General features: G+C 42.4%; 1 protein-coding gene and 1 non-coding gene across 2 annotated transcripts in view; both read left to right on the plus strand.

Annotated features, from left to right (window-relative positions):
- The window catches only part of CHP1 (calcineurin like EF-hand protein 1), a 47156-nt gene extending 37885 nt beyond the window's left edge, over window positions 1-9271 (plus strand). Inside the window, exons 5-7 of the mRNA XM_004751128.3 lie at window positions 2412-2473; window positions 7000-7122; window positions 7283-9271. Of these exons, the coding sequence (XP_004751185.1) occupies window positions 2412-2473; window positions 7000-7122; window positions 7283-7336 (239 nt within the window). The 3' untranslated portion in view covers window positions 7337-9271. The remainder of the gene's footprint in view (window positions 1-2411; window positions 2474-6999; window positions 7123-7282) is intronic.
- On the plus strand, window positions 4474-4576 carry LOC123388376. The gene has a single exon (XR_006602932.1). It is a non-coding gene; the product is annotated as a U6 spliceosomal RNA (small nuclear RNA).
- Window positions 9272-18204: the final 8933 nt, after the last annotated feature.

Here is an 18204-nt window from a genome sequence, read left to right on the forward strand (position 1 = left end):
GGAGCCTGCTTCCCCCTCTCTCTCTGCCTGCCTCTCTGCCTACTTGTGATCTCTGTCAAATAAATAAATAAAATCTTTTAAAAAAATGAAAATAGGGGTGCCTGTGTGGCTTAGTGGGTTAAGCCTCTGCCTTCGGCTCAGGTCATGATCTCAGGGTCCTGGGATCGAGTCCCGTGTCGGGTGCTCTGCTCAGTGGGGAGCCTGCCTCCCCCTCCCCCTTTGCCTGCCTCTCTACCTACTTGTGATCTCTCTCTCACCCCCTCTCTCTCTCTGTCAAATAAATAAATAAAATCTTTTTAAAATTTCATATAAAATGAAAATAAATGGTTGTTTAAAAAATTCTGAAACAGATGTTTATGGTTTATATAGCAAAAATATTTCCATTCCGAAATCATACTGTAGAGTACTTAGTAGATAACACATTTCATGTATTTTAAACTTGACAACATATACAGGTATGTGTGTGTCTGTGTGTTCACTCTCTGGGAAGTACTCTGGGGAGTATCTTAAACACATATTCCAGGGGCATGTGCGTGGCTTAGTTAAGTGTCTGCCTTCAGCTTAGGTCATGATCTCTAGGTCCTGAGATGGAGCTTTGCATCGGGCTCCCTGCTCAGCAGGGAGTCTGCTTCTCCCTCTCCCTCTGCTAGTCTCCCCTGCTTGGGCTCTCGCTCTTTCAAATAAATAAATAAAATCTTTAAAAAAAAAGTACTCCTGGGCACCTGGGTGGCTCAGTGGGTTAAGCCGCTGCCTTCGGCTCGGGTCATGATCTCAGGGTCCTGGGATCGAGTCCCACATCGGGCTCTCTGCTCAGCAGGGGGCCTGCTTCCCTCTCTCTCTCTCTCTCTCTGCCTGCCTCTGTCTACTTGTGTTCTCTGTCTGCCAAATAAATAAATAAATAAATAATCTTTAAAAAAAAAAAAAAGTACTCCTTTAGGAATAGTAATGATCCTTGTCCTCTTTCCTTTGTGATCTAAACCTCCTAAGCATATAAATTCTCAAATTCGATATAAAGTTAATCAACTAACCAAATTAAAGAAAGCAAACATTAGAGAAAGTCTCCTAGTTATTTCCCCCTCTGGACTCTTTTTAAGTTTATTTATTTAAGTACTCTCTATACCCAGTGTGGAACTTGAACTCACAACCCAGAGATCAAGAGTCACATGCTAAACCAACTGAGCCAGCCAGGTGCCCCTCCCCCTCTAGAATTCAAATATGTACCTTACAGCAAGGAAGTTAAAGTCTTCTAAAATTTTTACTTGAACTTTTAGTAGACTCACTCCTTTTTGGCAGAGGAGGGCAGCGAGGAGAGGGGTAATATTTCTACACTGAGATATTCATCCATGTTCTAATGCCTTTGCATCTAGTATAAGCTCTGCCTAGAATCCCACCTGTCATCAGATTTGTCTGTCTTTCAGGACCATGTTTAAATGTTACTTGAACCAGAAAGTTCTGCCATAGTAACTGCCATAGTTTTTGTTCCCCAGCATTTCATATGTATGATAACATTGCAAATGTATTAAAGTGAGAGGATCATGAGCTGCAGAGGACAAGATCTACATCTGTATCTCAGTAACTAGAACAGTGTGTTTTGGCCTTCGAGTATTCATAGCATCATACCAAACCCCAAAAATCTTAGTAGCATACTGTAATTCCAAGCCTCAAAACCACACTCAATTCAGCTATAATTACAAGGCAGTCACTTCCTCAGTGTGACGATTTCTCACGGTTGCCAGTAAAATCATCCAGTAGTAGGACACTTCTCACCTGGTAGCTCTTCAGCAACATGGCACTGTCTGAATGATTTTTGCTCTTCTGAATTCTCTCATTCTAGTTTCTGGAAGACTGATGTGATATTAGAGAGAAACATGATAAGGCCAGAAGACCATCAAATTCTTGTCATTTTTATTTGAAAGCGAAGTTCTTTACTTTCAGGGTTCCAACATGGAAGGCCGTCCGTGGCACAGTTTTGCCAGAGTGGCCGTTTTCCCAGAGCAATACTTTGTGTGGTCAGCTCCTTCGCCTGCAGGGCTCCCATTCCTGACTCCCTCTGTGCCGTGCACAGTAGACTTGGCAGGTTTTGTGAGATGACCCCATGTATAGAACCACTTACAGATTTTTTTTTTAAAACATCCCAAGGTTAAAAAAAATTCAGTAGTTTATTATTATTAAGTTTTCTGATTTGCCTGAAGAGGGGCTCTATTTATCAGGGTTAAGAAGTCAGCAACTACGAGATACATTCCAATTTCTTAAATGTTACAGTATCTTTAAAAGCTCTGGAAGTCATGTCAAGTTACTCTTGAAACAGTATTTGCTGTCAGTTTTCTATCTAGTGTTCTTTACAAATTTACTTCCTTGAGAAGGGGCAAAACACTACTAATTTCCAGTAACTTCTTGTTTTCCCCTACCAGTTGCTTTTCGACTCTATGACTTGGATAAAGATGACAAGATTTCCCGTGATGAGCTGTTACAGGTATGTTGGAGAGCTGCCATGGTTGTGGACAACTTGTTTGGGCCCTGCCTGCTTGTCCTTTTGGGTGGGAATTGTTCTTTCAGCAAGCATTTCCTTATAACACCTGCTGGTGCAGAGTACCGTCTTAGATAGAAGGCAGAGCCCAATGATCCCGGGGAAATGCGCGGGGGCTCATTGAGTTCTCAAAAATACATGTTTTTGTTGTTTAAAAGCCAATTTAACGTCTTTTACTTGGCACTATTGGAGATGGTCTAAGTCAGATGGTTCCATTATTGTTATATCAGCTTATTGATATCCAGGTCATTCTGACGACACTTAGGTAAATGCTGCTGTCCCACCTATCCTTGAGCTTGATGGAGGAGTCAAGGAATTGTTGCCGGGCCGGTGTACAGAGCCGACTGCTGTCCTTTGTTGCTCCTGAGAACAATTCCCTGTCCTCCCACTAGCAGTGACTAGAATTTCGTCTTGTCTTCCTCTTGTCTTCTCCACTTCCTTAAATACAAGTTTAGAGGGGAGAAAGTTTTCCTTTTTTCTTTTATTTAATATTAATGATTCTGGAGGATCCTAGGAAGCTAATACATTCAGGGATTTCCTAGGGAGATTTGTCTATTTCAATTTACTAAAAAGTAAAGTGGGTTCCACTCACCCCCAAATAAATCTGAACTCATTCGGTGTCTTAAGAAGTCTGCTAAGCTGAAAATTACTCAGGCCAGATTAAGGACCAACATTTCTGTGTCTGAGCAAAATTCAAAATAGTCTGCAGGTCAGTGTTAGTGTTCTTTGCTTTTGAATTGGGGAGATCTTCATTGAGAGGAATGTACTTTTTGAAAATGGCTAGGTATGTGGACTGCTCAGTTCTGAGGAGAAAAGACAGAGGTAGTCCTTTTGTAGTTGAATGTTTTTATCCTCTGACCCAGAACTGGCTGCCAGAAATATTTTTGGGAGTGGTGGATTGATTTATTTTCTATTATTAGGATAAAAAAAAAAGCCAGAGGCAAAAAACAAAAACAAAAAACCAGAGGCAGGGGTGAGGAGATCATATGCCGGAGTGCCAGTCAGTGCCACTAGAGTGTTCCTCAGGCCTGAAGTGACTTGAGGACAAACATGTTCATGGACTGCTGTGATGACAGAGAACTAGTTTTATCCTAGCTGGAAGAGGATATGAATATCTTAGCAAAGTGAGAAGAAAACAATGTTTGCCATTCTAGACACTGCCATATCTAAAATATTTTATAATGCATAGTTCTTAACTATTCAGTGGATATTTAAAAGTTTGTGATGAGTTTATCCTAAGGGAAGACTGAGTGGCTATTTTCCTCGTGTGATTTTTATATAAAAAGTCCGTTGAACTTTTGGTGATGATGGATATGTTCATTATCTTGATTGTGGTGATCATTTTATAGGTGTCTATATATGTCAAAATGGAACAGACTGCATATTTTAAATATGTATAGTTTGTTTATCAGTTACACCATAATAGATAAGTTGCTCTACTCTATGAGGCTAGCGTAGCTTTGATGTGAAAACCTTGTGAAGACTGCATAAGTAAAGAAAATTAAAGCACAATCTCTTTTATGCACATAGATGTAAAAATTCTAGACAAAATACTGACACACTGAATCCAACAGTGTATAAAAAGGAGGCTGGATTTTAGCCAAGGTGGGTTTAAATCAGGAATTCAAATTTAAAATTAGAAAATCAATAAATCAATTTTGCCACCTTACCAGATTAAAGTAGAATTCCGTGGCCTTTTCCGCAGAATAAAAATATTTGATGGGGTGCCTGGGTGGCTCAGTGGGTTAAAGCCTCTGCCTTCAGCTCAGGTCATGACTCTCTGCTCAGCAGGGAGCCTGCTTCCCCCTCTCTCTCTGCCTGCCTCTCTGCCTACTTGTGATCTCTATCAAATAAATAAGATCTTTATTTTTAAAAAAGTATTTGATAAAATTCATCATCCATTCATGATTTTTTTAAGAAGTCTTAGCAAAAAAAAGTCTTAGCAAGTGCTTACTTTGGCCTCATATATAGTGAAATTGGAACAATATAGAGATTAGCATGGCCCTGTGCAAGGATGACACACAAATTTGTGAAGTGTTTCATATTTAAAGAAAAAAAAAGTTCTTAGAAAAACAGAGATAGAAGGGAGCTTTCTTACACTGATATAAGGAATAAACAACAAACCTTACCAGACATTAGCAAGTAGTAATAATAGGGGTGCCTGCCTCAGTCAGTTGAGCATCCTACTCTTGATTTCACCTCAGGTTGTGATTGGGGTAATGGGCTTGAGACCCATGTCTAGCTCCATCCTCACCGGGGAATCTGCTTGAAATTCTCTTTGTTCCTCTGCACCTCCCCCTGCTTGTGCTCTCTCTCTCTTTTTCTCTCTCTAATAAATGAATAAATCTTTAAAAAAGAAAGAAAAGAAAAAAGAAAACAAGTAGTAGGGATGCCTGGATGGCTTAGCCCTTAAGTGTCTGCCTTCAGCTCAGGTCATGATTCCAAGGTCCAGGGATCGAGCTCCCACATTGGGCTTCCTGCTTGGCAGGAAGCCTGCTTCTCCCTCTCCCACTCCTCCTGCTTGTGTTCCCTCTCTCGCTATGTCTCTGTCAAATAAATAAGGAAAATCTTTATTAAAAAGAAAATGTAGTAATAATAAAAGTCCTGTTTGCTAATCAAATTCCCATCTGGAACCCTCTGTCGAGAGCTGACTGGGCACAGAAGCCTGGCAGACAGTGAGGGCCACTGGTTGCTGGGACCTGGATCAAGCCACTTCTAGATGCTCTTGTCCTCGTTAATAGCCTGGATGAGTGATTATTCAGATAACTCCACTCCTTTCCCCACAGAGCACACATGCTCCGTACAGTTCTCTAATTCTAAAAATAAAATACTTCAGAGAAAAATTGGACTGAGATCTGAAGAAGCTGCTATTTGAGGATGAATTTGTCTAGTCAGGCACACACAATCAGGGAAAATGGTAAATGGCTTGGCCATTCCGTATTTTTGCCAGGATTGCCTCTTTAAAAAAAAAAAAAAAAAATATTTGTTTTGAGAGAGAGAGAAAGAGAGAGTGGGACAGAAGGAGAGGGAGAGAGTGAATGGGCCCCCCTCAGTGTGGGACTCCCTCTCACAACCCTGAGATCATGGTCTGAGCTAAAACCCAGAGTCAGACGCTTAACAAACTGTGCCACCCAGGTGCCCCAAGAATGCCTCTTTTTATTAATCCTTCCAGTGTCTGTCTTTGTACTCCCAAATGTACAACTTCCAATTTTCAAGAATCAGTTTGTAAAAAGAAATAACCAGTATTGATGCAAATTGGTATTTCAGCTCTGTTTTTCTTTTCAGAAAATCCTGTGATTTACTTTTTAAAAATCTATGTCATGAGATTGGAGAAGGATGGAAAGGAAGGCCTGTGAACTGCTGGGCCAGAAGGGCTCTCTCTACTCTAGAAAAGTTCAGCTCTTAGCTCTGAAGACAGAGTTGACTGGCTGCAGTGACATGAGGCATCACAAAAGCACCCTTCTCCCATTTCATACCAAAAGTCATGTTACTACCATTGCTTATTTTGCTTAAAGAAACAATTTTCAAAGTACATTTACACTCTGAAGATGTTAGCAGAATTGGGGGAACAAAGTTTTTTGTTATGTGTGAAGCAAATTTGATGAAACATGTTAAATTCTCTTGATTACAGTCCTTTTTAAATGTGCTTATTGTTTTTCTAAAAAGAAGGGGTTAATATTTACCCCTTCAAAGATCTTTATGTTTCTTGGCTATGCTATAGGAATAGCTGGGTTAATGAGCTGCTTCAGAGAGGACTGCATTCCTGTGGGATTTCTAGAAAGCCCTCCCAAACTGACTTACACCAATAAGGAACTAGTTTGCCTCATGCAGCAAGAAGTCTGGGGATAGATTATCTGGGTTGATACTGAACCTATGTGATGTCCAGGAATTGGGCTTTTGTATTCTTGCTCTGGCATGCATAACACAGAGGACTTTAACCTCATGGTCCTAGGATGACTGATGTACCACCAGAGCCTCATATCTATCTGTATACCTGACAAAAAGTAATGGAAGAGCAAAATGTAAAGGACTCGCCCCCCCACCTCCCCGTGAAGCTTTGCCTTCCTATCCAGTGACCTTGCCAGAGAGTTCTGCTCATCTCATGGTCTCGAATGACTGAGATGAGAAGACAAGGGTTTCTGCTTTCTAACTGTTATATTTGAGGACATCAAAGGAAAAGAGGGTGAGAGTGGCTTTTTCTTTAATCTTTTTTTAAAAGAGTCCTCCTGGGGTGCCTGGGTGGCTCAGTCAGTGAAGTGTCTGCCTTAGCTCAAGTCATGATCCCAGGGTCTTGGGATCCAAGCATAGGGCTCCCTGCTCAGCAGGGAGTCTGCTTCTCCCTCTGACCCTCCCCCCTCTCGTGCTCTCTCACACTCTGTCTCTCAAATAAATGAATAAAATGTTTTAAAATAAAATAAAAGAACCCTCCTGACCCCCAGGCCCCCTGTAATTCATGGCTTTTGGTCCTGTAGGTGCTTCGTATGATGGTTGGAGTAAACATCTCAGATGAGCAGCTGGGCAGCATCGCAGACAGGACCATCCAGGAAGCGGATCAGGATGGGGACAGTGCCATATCTTTCACAGAATTTGTTAAGGTCAGTCAGTCCCCTCTTGGTTTGAAAAAGTCTGAAGAAGTTGGGAAATTCTGTTGCATAGGAGGGAGGGAGAAAAACATTCAGATAAGAACTTGGGACAGTATCTCCTGTTTTGACCTTCATAACCATAATTGGATTTGGGGGTTTTTTCCCCCTGCAGGTTTTGGAGAAGGTGGATGTAGAACAGAAAATGAGCATCCGATTTCTTCACTAAAGGACTGAGACCAAACTGTTCCCTGCTTTCTAGTATTTAAGAACTGGAACTCAAGAGTCGTCCTGTCCACCAGCCCCACCTCCACCCCATCATTCCCCTTCTCCCAAAGTATTACTGCTGTTGCATGACAACCCCAGACATGTCCTGTCAACATAAACCTGCCTTCGGTGCATAAACAGGGCATTACAGAATGGTACCGCCGTCCATTTCTGTTGAGTATCATTCGCCAGTTATCTCCATTTCTGAATATCATCTCCCCTGGTTTGCTGCTGAAGGCCGTATGTCCATCCAGTCTGAAAAAGTGAGAGAGGGAATCCATGCCAAGAACCAACCAGCAAAGCTCTTTCACTGGATATAGACGACAGCCTTGCTGCCTTCCCTCCAGCCGGGCTTCGGCATGCTCCTCCAGCCTTTTTTGTATGTGCTTTGCTTCCTCCTCCTCTTCCACCCAACATACTATTCACTTAGTTCTTCAGTCTCCCTGTTCTTCACTAAGCTTCAGTCCGCCTGTTCTACTCAGCACCCTAAGCTGTGCCTGTGAAACATACTTCTGACTTGGCAGGGTAGTGTGGCAATCTGGCGGGTTTTGTCTACCTTTTTTCTTAGATGGGTCTCTAGGATGTTGCCTCTCCAGGAGCTTTTCCATAACCAACACTTCTCTCTGAAGAATGAACATCTCTTGGTCCCCTGCACTCTGCTCTGTCATCAAAGGGCTGTTGGTTCGGTGTTCTTGTTGAAAGGTGGAGGCCTTGGTGCACGGTGTAGAGCCAAGGCTTCTAAATGGCTTGCCCAGGTCGCTCTACCTCTGGCCTCTGGTTCTCAACATACATAACTACATGGCTACTCTTGTGAGTACAGTGTTGACTCCTCAGAAAAGGGCCATATACCTGCAGGTTTGCTTAGTTTGAGGATACCATCACCACCAGAATGGCTGCCCTGACAATACGCTTGGGGAACTTTCTCGTGGCTTTTTGATCAAGGAGCCCGGGCACTCTAAAACCCTGGCGTACCCCCACTTCTGCACCATGGTTTATGCCTCAGTGTTATGTGCCCTGGAATATGTTTGACGTCCCATTTCCAAACAGGATGAGCAGTGTTAACGGAAGTGCCTACCTTATCCCAGTCCAAGAGATTTAAAGACTGCCCTCAGTGTCTTGAAATTTTGCACAAAATTCTCATTAATTTTACACTTGGCACATGTTAAGGCTGGAAGCCATAGTCTGCTCCTGATCGAGGTCCAAAGCATTGAATGTATTGTTATCAGAAGCTGCCTGGTTACATTGACTTCCTAGCTCCTCTGTAAACCACTACTCATCTCTTAGAAGCAAGGAGTCTGGCATCAGTGGCAAACCTGAGGTGGTGTGACAGGCCTCTGCATGAGCCAGAGCAACTTCTCTGCCCCTCCAGCTTAGTACAGACCTCTTTGAATCAGGCTATCGCCATCCTGTCTTTAGCAGTCTCCTCGTCTTTATGTTTGCCCTTGGCTGATTGTCTCTGATGCATTGCTTGCTCGCTTGGTTGTTTCCTTGCTTTGGAAGGCTATCCAAGATGTGCACTCAATACTTGAGGAAGGGAATTGCTTAAAAACAAAAACAGGATGCTGCAGAGGGATTGGGAAGAGTGGCAAACAGGAGTGACCAGGCCGGATGTCTCAATTATGAATGACTGAGGAATTCTTGATGAAATATCAGTCTGACTTTGTGATCAAGTGATGTAATATAGGAAATGTAGAAAGGGGAAGAATTTTCTGACACTGATCTTTTAGAGAGGTACTTCAGAGGCTCCTTGATTTCCATATTTAAAGTTCTTAAGATGTGGCTTTTTCCTCCTTTTGGCTGTATAGCAAACTGTTTTAATCCACGGTTGTGCCTTATTGTTTCCATTAAAATTGTATTCTTTGATCCATCAATAAATACTTGTGGTTAAAACAAAAAACCTTTTGTCCATGTGTCTTTAAAGAATTTTATATAACTCAGTTCCCTCCTACAAGTTTTAAAATCCCAAACCGTGTTTCCCTTACTCTGGTTTATGTCTGTGCCATCAAATACACACGTCTGCTCTGCTGCTGCCCTGACACGATGTGAGGGTGTTCATATAGGGGTCAGCACTGTGTGCCTCTGGGCCCAGGTTTGCTACCTTCACCACTTCCCACTCAATCCAGAGAGGATTCCATTTTTGTTCTGAACTTCTTGGCTTTTTAAACGTAGAAAGGCCTAAAAATGGGTTATGTGTTTATTGCTTGTTAACTAAGTCATCCACCCTCTCATGCATATGCAGCCTCAATGACATACCCACCTGTTATTACATGGCTTTTCACATCTTCAAGATCCAGGGACTTGGGGTGCCTGGGTGGCTCAGTTGCTTAAGCACCTGACTCTTGATCTCAGCTCGGGTCTTGATCTCAGAGTCATGAGTCTGGGCACCACACTGGGTTTCACGCTGGGTGTGGAGCCTACTTAAGGAAAAAAAAAAAAAAAACCCAGACTCAGTGACTGCCTCTTCTGCAGGGTGCGAATAGCTTTCTTTACAGTTAGTGGCATGCCACAGGACTTAGCAGTAATAACAGCTGGAATCAGGTCTACAAATTCTAACACAACACCCTCTATTCCCATCCATCTGCCTCAAAAGTCTGTTACAAATGACTTGCATGGTGTTTAAGCTTTGTTTCACTTTTAAGTCTAATGTTAGGATTCAGTGAAAGTGGAAACTAGATGAAGGACCAAGCAGTCCTTTTTGGGAAATGCTGAATGTTATAGGCCATGGCCAAAGAAACAACAGTCTGGTGAATAAAGTAGAACATAATACTGTAAAATTGTTGTAAAAACATTATAGCATTAAATACAGTTTGGGGAAAAATCTCCTTAACCAACCTGATTTCTCTTGTTCTTTCTGGCTATCCATGCATTACATATTTGAACATAAATGGAACATAACACAAGATTATATCAGTTGTTTTTTTTTTTTTAAGATTTTATTTATTTATTTGACAGAGAGCGATCACAAGTAGGCAGAGAGGCAGGCAGAGAGAGAGAGAGAGAGGAGGAAGCAGGCTCCCTGCTGAGCAGAGAGCCCAATTCGGGACTCGATCCCAGGACTCTGAGATCATGACCTGAGCCAAAGGCAGCGGCTTAACCCACTGAGCCACCCAGGTGCCCCAGTTTTGTTTTTTGTTATTTTTTTAAAGGATGGGAGCATTTTTTAAAAGATTTTTATATATTTGACAGAGCAAGAGAGCAAAGCAGAGGGAACAACAGGCAGAGGGAGAAGTAGGCTCCCTGCTAAATAGGAGCCTGATGGGGGGCTCAATTCCAGGACTCCAGATCATGACCTGAGCCAAAGGCAGCCACTTAATTGATTAAGCCACCCAGGCACCCGAGATTATATCAGCTTTAAAAAATTAATGTATTGGGGCGCCTGGGTGGCTCAGCGGGTTAAGCCTCTGCCTTGGCTCAGGTCATGATCTCAGGGTCCTGGGATCAAGCCCTGCATCGGACTCTCTGCTCAACGGTGAGCCTGATTCCCCCTCTCTCTGCCTGCCTCTCGGCCTACTTATGATATCTCTCTCTCTCTCTTTGTCAAATAAATAAATATTTTTTTTAAAAATCTTTAAAAAAAATTAATGTATTGTGGGGTGCCTGGGTGGTTCAGTGGGTTAAGCCTCTGCCTTCGGCTTAGGTCATGGTCTCAGGGTACTAGGATTGAGCCCCACATAGGGCTCTCTGCTTGGCGGGAGCCTGCTTCCCCACTCTCTCTGCCTGCCTCTCTGCCTACTTGATCTATCTCTCTGTCAAATAAATAAATAAAATCTTAAAAAAATAAAAATTAAAAATTAAAAAATAATGTATTGAGTATTTCTCTATGCTGCCTCTTCTTCCTAACTTGTAGTAATGGTTACATAATATTTTACAAACTTGATACAGCATGTAATTATTACCTTGTTTATTGTTTCCAATTTTATGTTATAATGATATATATATAATATGTATATTTTGCACATATATATACATATAATGCACATAGCTCTTTTCTTTGAAAAGATTTTACAGGAATGGGATTACTAGGTTAAGGTTTGGACATATACTTAAAGCTTTTGGTATGTCTCCAAAGAAATGAATACCAAGCTGCCACAAGTAATTGAATTACTTTCTTTTACCTTCATTCTTCTTTTTGGAATATTCTTTACTGTCACCTATTTTTTTAAATTGCCTTTAGAATCATGTTATCAAGTTCTGTATTTAAAATACTTACTAGAATATGGGGCACCCAGGTGGCTGTTGGTTAAGCAACCCACTCTTGATTTCAGCTCAGGTCATGATCTCAGGGTTGTGAGATCAAATCCTGTGTCAGGCTCCACACTCACTGGGGAGTCTGAGATTCTCTCCTAATCCCTCTGCCCCTCCCTGACTTCCTTGTACTCTCTCTCTAAAATAAATAAATCTTGGGCACCTGGGTGTCAGTGGGTTAACCCTCTGCCTTCAGCTCAGGTTGTGATCTCAGGGTCCTGGGATGGAGCCCTGCATCAGGCTCTCTGCTCAGCAGGGAGCCTGCTTTCCCCCTCCCCCACCCCTGCTGCTCTGCCTACTTGTGATCTCTCTCTGTCAAATAAATAAATAAAATCTTCAATAAATAAATACATCTTTAAACATAAAATACTAGAACAGATTGTGTGATTGATTGGGATTTAGAGCAAAAATTCATTGCAGAGATGCCTCAGAGAGGACTGTCTTTACAAACTGGTCTTCTTAAACTACAAACCAGGTAGTTTATCCTGTTTCCTAAACACTGAGAGCAGAACTGCTTGGAAGGAAGTCATTACTGGACTGAAATTCCCTAAATTCACATAATTTTGACTGAGCTTTGAGTCAATGAATGATTCAAACTGAAGATGGCTGGTATTTTCCAGTATAGACCTGCTTAAAATCTAGCTTAGTAGAAACTTTAAATTGCAATTTAGAAATTCTTTTTCTTTTCCTCTTTTTCTTTTCACACCACGGAGTGACGGGAGATTTACCTGTAGTTTTGTGAGGTACTGCAGGCAGGTTCTTCCCAGCTCTGGGATGGAGCGGACCACAATGAGGAGCCTCCTGCCTTTTAAGATGGAATAAATAACCAAGCCTGATATCTTAACCTCAGGTAGAACCTGATCAAGGACTTCATCTTGAGATGCCAAGACTCAGTTTTCTTCTCTTACTCTTCAGTCTTCCAACCACTAGATTCTGACCTCTTGTCAAAATTAGGAAGACTTTGAAGGCATGGTCTTGACACTTCCCATCACCCTTTGCAGTCTATTTAAGAACTGAACCAGGTTAAGTGAATTGGTATATCCTATACCTGAATGTGGCTGCAGAAATAAGAATCAGGTAAGTTCTCTTGGCTGGTATAATAGATATAAAGCACCATTAAACACATTTTTAAGTGTTTCATTTGCAAGAAAATCTCTTACTTCCAAAAACATACACACTACTACTTTAGAAACAATTTTTAAAAAGATTTTATTTTTAAGTAGGGGCACCTACTCTCTCTGTCTGTCTCTCAAATGAATAAATAAAATCCTTTAAAAAAAAAAAAGATTTTAACTAATCTATACACCCAACATAGGGCTTGAACCCAAAACTCCCCAAGATCAAGAGTTATGTGCTTTACCAAGGAGCCAGTCAGGACACCCTCTTCAGAAACAATTCCATTTTTTTTTTTTAAGAGGTTGGGGTAGTCGGGCTCTCTGCTCAGCGGGGAGCCTGCTTCCTCCTCTCTCTACCTGCCTCTCTGTCTACTTGTGATCTCTATGTGTCAAAGAAATAGATAAAATCTTAAAAAAAAAAAAAAGTGCAGGTAGGGACAGAGGGAGAGGGAGAGAATCTTAAAATGTTGGTTTTTTTTTAAGAGGTTTTATTTATTTTTTGGTCAGAGAGCGATCACAAGCAGGCAGAGAGGCAGGCAGAGACAGGGGGCAGGGGAGGGGAGCAGACTCCCTGCTGAGCAGAGAGCCTGATGCAGGGCACAATCCCAGGACCCTGAGATCATGACCTGAGCCAAAGGCAGAGGCTTAACCCACTGAGCCACCCAGGCTCCCTGAGGGAGAGGATCTTAAGCCAGGCCCCACACCTAGTGTGGAGCCCAATGTGGGGTGCAGTCTCACAATCCTGAGATCATGACCTGAGTTGGCAAGAGTCAGACACTTAACCAACTGAACCACCCGAGAATTTTTTTAAACTAATTAAAAAAAAATTTTTTTTAAGTAATCTCTACCCCCAACGTGGGGCTTGAACTCACAACCTCAAGGTCAAGAATTTTATACTCCTATCAACAGAGCCAGACAGGCACTCCTAAGGAAGAACTTCTCAATAATTATTAAACTATTCAAATGAGGAACAGGATATCACCAAAACTAGTGTATCCCCTAGCCCTTAGTTGCTAGAATTGCTTAAGCAAAATCTTTTTTTTTTTAAAGATTTTATTTATTTATTTGACAGAGAGAGATCACAGTAGACAGAGAGGCAGGCAGAGAGAGAGGGAAGCAGGCTCACCGCTGAGCTGAGAGCCCGATGCGGGACTCGAACCCAGGACCCTGGTATCATGACCTGAGCCGAAGGCAGTGGCTTAACCCAGTGAGCCACCCAGGCACCCCGCTTAAGCAAAATTTGAAGGACCATTTTTGTCAGGAATCTTGCAGAATTCCTAAATTACAAGGGAGGTTTACCTAGATGATCTAGAATTCCTGCCTATTGTTCATAACATAATTACTAGGTTCACCATGTATATATATAACAGTATTTTACAAAAATATTTTTTTATTTTGGGGGGCACCTGGGTGGCTCAATTGGCTAAGCATCTGCCTTCAGCTCAGATCATGATTTCAGGGATTGAGATTATGGGATTGAGCCCCACGTAGGGGCTTTCTGCTCAGTGGGAGCCTGCCTCTCCTTCTCCCTCTGCCTGTCCCTCCCCCTGCTTGGGCACAGTCTCTCTCTGTCAAATAAATAAATAAAATCTTAAAAAAAAAATCTTTTAAAAAGTATTTTTTTAGGGGCGCCTGGGTGGCTCAGTGGGTTAAGCTGCTGCCTTCGGCTCAGGTCATGATCTCAGGGTCATGATCTCAGGGTCATGATCTCAGGGTCATGATCTCAGCCTACTTGTGATCTCTCTCTGTCAAATAAATAAATAAATAAATAAATAAAATCTTTTTTAAAAAAAGTATTTTTTTATTATTTTATTTTTTGTTTTTGTGTATGTTTGTGTTTTGTATTTGTTTTTGTTGTTAGGAACACAGGTACATCTGAATTTTTAAAATGAAGGGCATGATTGTTAATGAAATTAATGAGAAACAGTCTGTTTTATCCCAGGTTTATGGTTTGTTTTGGGTTCTTTCCTAGTTGCCTGTGCACTAGGAAAACAAACATCTATAATGGGAAGTTATTTTTAGCTAGTGTTGCACTGATCTATCAGAATATATGGCTGGAGCTTAGTCTTAAACATAGATCTTCTGCAATGCTAGGCAGTAAACCTGCTGGGTAGAGGGTAAGTCTTAGGGGTTCTGAGTATAAGAGAAGGTAGAAGGGAAACTTGGGTTTAGGGAAATGGGAAGTGTGTAAGTATTTTAATATTTTAATAACTGAACTACATATCAGTTGACCCTGCCAATATCCTGGATTGAAGACACTATCCTTTCCCTATTGAATTATTTTGGCATCTTGGTCAAAATTTGATCATAAATGTAAGGGTTTGTTTCTGGACTCTTAATTCTGTTCCACTGATTCTATAGGCCTATCCTCATGAATACTACATTGTCTCATTTACTATAGCTTTGTAGTCAGTTATAAGTTGGGTAGTATAATTCAAACAATTTTTTTTTCAAGATTGGCTTAGCTGGGGACGCCTGGGTGGCTCAGTGGGTTAAGCCGCTGCCTTCGGCTCGGGTTATGATCTCAGGGTCCTGGGATCGAGTCCCGCATCGGGCTCTCTGCTCAGCAGGGAGCCTGCTTCTCTCTCTCTCTCTCTGCCTGCCTCTCCATCTACTTGTGATCTCTGTGTGTCAAATAAATAAAATCTTTAAAAAAAAAAAAAAGATTGGCTTAGCTGTTCTGTGTCCTTGGTATTTCCTTATATATTTCAGGATCAGCTTGTCAATTTCTAACACACACACACACACACAAGTGCTAGAATTTTGTCAGGTATTGCATTGAATCTAACCAATTTGAGAATTGGTTATTAAGACTCAGGTCTTAATACTGAGTCTGACAAACCATGAACATGGAAAGTCTCTGTACTTTAGATGTTCATTTCTCAGTATATTTTCTATTTTTGGCATATAAGTCTTGGATTTGTTTTACTAAATTTTTTCCTAAGTATTTTATTCTTTTTGATCCTATTATGAATGCAGTTGTTAATCTCATTTTTGTTCTTAATGTAGAGAAATAGTTGATTTCTGAATACTTAACCTTGTATCCTGCAACCTCACTAAACATAGAAATTCCAGTACTTTTTTTTTTAAGATTTTACTTAATTATTTATTTGCCAGAGAGGAAGAGAGAGAGAGCACACAAGCAGGCAGAGAGGCAGGCAGAGGCAGAGAGAGAAGCAGGCCTCCTGCTGAGCAAGGAGCCTGATGTGGGATTCGATTCCACAATGCTGGGATTCGATTCCACAACGCTGGGATCATGACCTGAGCTAAAGGCAGCGGCTTAACCCACTGAGCCACCCAGGCGTCCCAAAATTCCAGTACTTTTGTTTTTGCTCTGTGCATGCTCCTTATGATTTTTAACAAAGGATCACATCACCTGGAAATAAAGGCAGTTTTGTTTCTTACAATCTGGATGCCCTTTGTTTGCCTTTTTGCACTGACTACACCCTCCGGTACAATGTTGAATAGAGGTGAAGGGAGCCTGTGTCCTTGATTAGTTTCTGATCTTAAAGGGAAAGTATGAAGGCTCACTGCTAAGTATGTTTTTTTTTTTTTTTTTTTTTTTAAGTAGGCTCCATGTCCAAAGTGGGGCTTGAATCACAACCCTGAGAGCAAGAGTAGCATGCCCTTCTGACTGAGCTGGGTGCCCCCATTTAAGTGAAGGAAAAACCTTAGTTGCCCTTTATAATTAGCTTCTGTAAAAATAAGACTCCTTAGCTTCATCCGAGGACTTTAGGAATTGGATCTCAAGGAGATGCAGCCTTAGGAATCCATACTTCTAGGAAGCAGCCCAACTGACAGCCTTAGTGGTGTTTGAGGACCAATGTCTCTGATCTGGGAGCCACCGTGGCACCGTGTAATAGCAAGTTCTAATTACCCTACGTGCCCCTCCTGGAACAATAGCTTTAGAAAGGATCTCAAGAGCCCAACAGCTGAGTGTAAAAAGCAACAAAACTGTCAGTTATAACGGTTTGGCATTTGGCAGAAGGATCCTCAAGAGAAACTAATTTGCTCTCCTGTATTGACCAGAGCTGGAAACAGCGAAACAGCGGTCTGACGTTCGGGCCCTTTACGAATGGAAAACGAGTCAGACACAATCAGATACAAATCGGAACTATTATACTGTCTGCCTAGGTGTGGTATTATGTCCGGGATTAAAAGCTCCCGGTCCAAGAATGAAATTATTAGCAGTATAGTTGACTTAAGGTGGCTTAAAATTGTCATGCGGCCTAGCCAGACTACCTTTCCACCAAGTGATACCGCTTCTACGCGGAAATAATTTTGCATTCCTAACAAGCGAATTACAAAAAAATTTTTCCCCATACCTCAACCCTGGGACCAATCCCCTCTCCCCCCGCCCGCCAAAAAAACCGATCTAAAAGAGTGGGGTCAGCCCTATTGACAGACGTCCATCCCAACCAACCTATAGCAGGAAGAGAGTACGCTTGCGCAAGTCGTTATCCAGTCAGGACTCAGCGGCAGATGTGGGGGCGGGACTTGTGGAAACAGCTGCCGCAGGGTTGGCGGACTCGGGAAGGAGCGAAGATGGCGGAGTGAGGCGTGCCGCTGCGAGCCGGCCGTTGGGCCGGGGGCGGCAAGGCCCCCGGAGTGTCCAGTGCGTCTGCTAGTCGGTGCGAGGTAAGCGAAGAAGGCAGGTGACGGGGAACTAGCAGGAGGTGGCGCGGCCCAGTCTGGCCGGGGGATGGGAGCGCGCGGAGCCTGCCTCTGCGGCGGGCGCGGGCCTCGGCCTGGCGGGGGTTCCCTTCCGAGCTGCCCAGGGCGGCCGTGCAAACGTTCCGGGGTGTGTCGCACCAACACTTCGTCCTTTACCCGCCGCTGCCCTTCTTAGTGCCTTTTTGGCCGCCTTTGTGCTTTCGGTTTGTTCCCCGGTGAGTGCACTCAGGCGGGTGTGTCTCTGCCAACCGCTGCGTCGTCCAACGGTTTATTTGTTAAAGAATACCTTTATTGATTTTATTTATATTCTTCACCTCACGGCTTCGTGTCCACTGTTTTGCCTGAGTCTCCGATATCAGTCGAGGCCTGTTGGGGCCCTGAGTCATTTGTGTCCTGGTCCGTTGACCTTGAGATTCGGTTTAACAGGTTCTCCCCCGGGATTTTCATTTGTGTGTATCATTCACGTTCTCTTGCTACCCATCCATTCATTCCCACGCGCACCCCTCAAACTTTTAAGATCCGAGTAAGCATCTTTGTCCTTGTATGACCTGGTAATTGCTTAATGGCGCATTAATCTCGACTGACTCTAGGTCCCGGTAGAATTCACAGTTGTTTTCCAGAATTAAAGGAGCCAGTGTAAATTTTTATTTATTATTTAGAGAGATAATGAGAAAGAGTTTGGGGAAATATTATTAGAACGTAATTTGTGTAATGTGGTGGTGTTGCCAAATATAATACTGTCAAGTCATTTGTATTCGGTTCTTGTCTGTGGGATTTTTTTTATAATGTGGGTTTT

The sequence above is a fragment of the Mustela putorius genome, unplaced genomic scaffold, assembly GCF_011764305.1.
Source record: "Mustela putorius furo isolate JIRA1106 unplaced genomic scaffold, ASM1176430v1.1 tig00003898_pilon_pilon_pilon, whole genome shotgun sequence".
Lineage (NCBI taxonomy): Eukaryota > Metazoa > Chordata > Mammalia > Carnivora > Mustelidae > Mustela > Mustela putorius.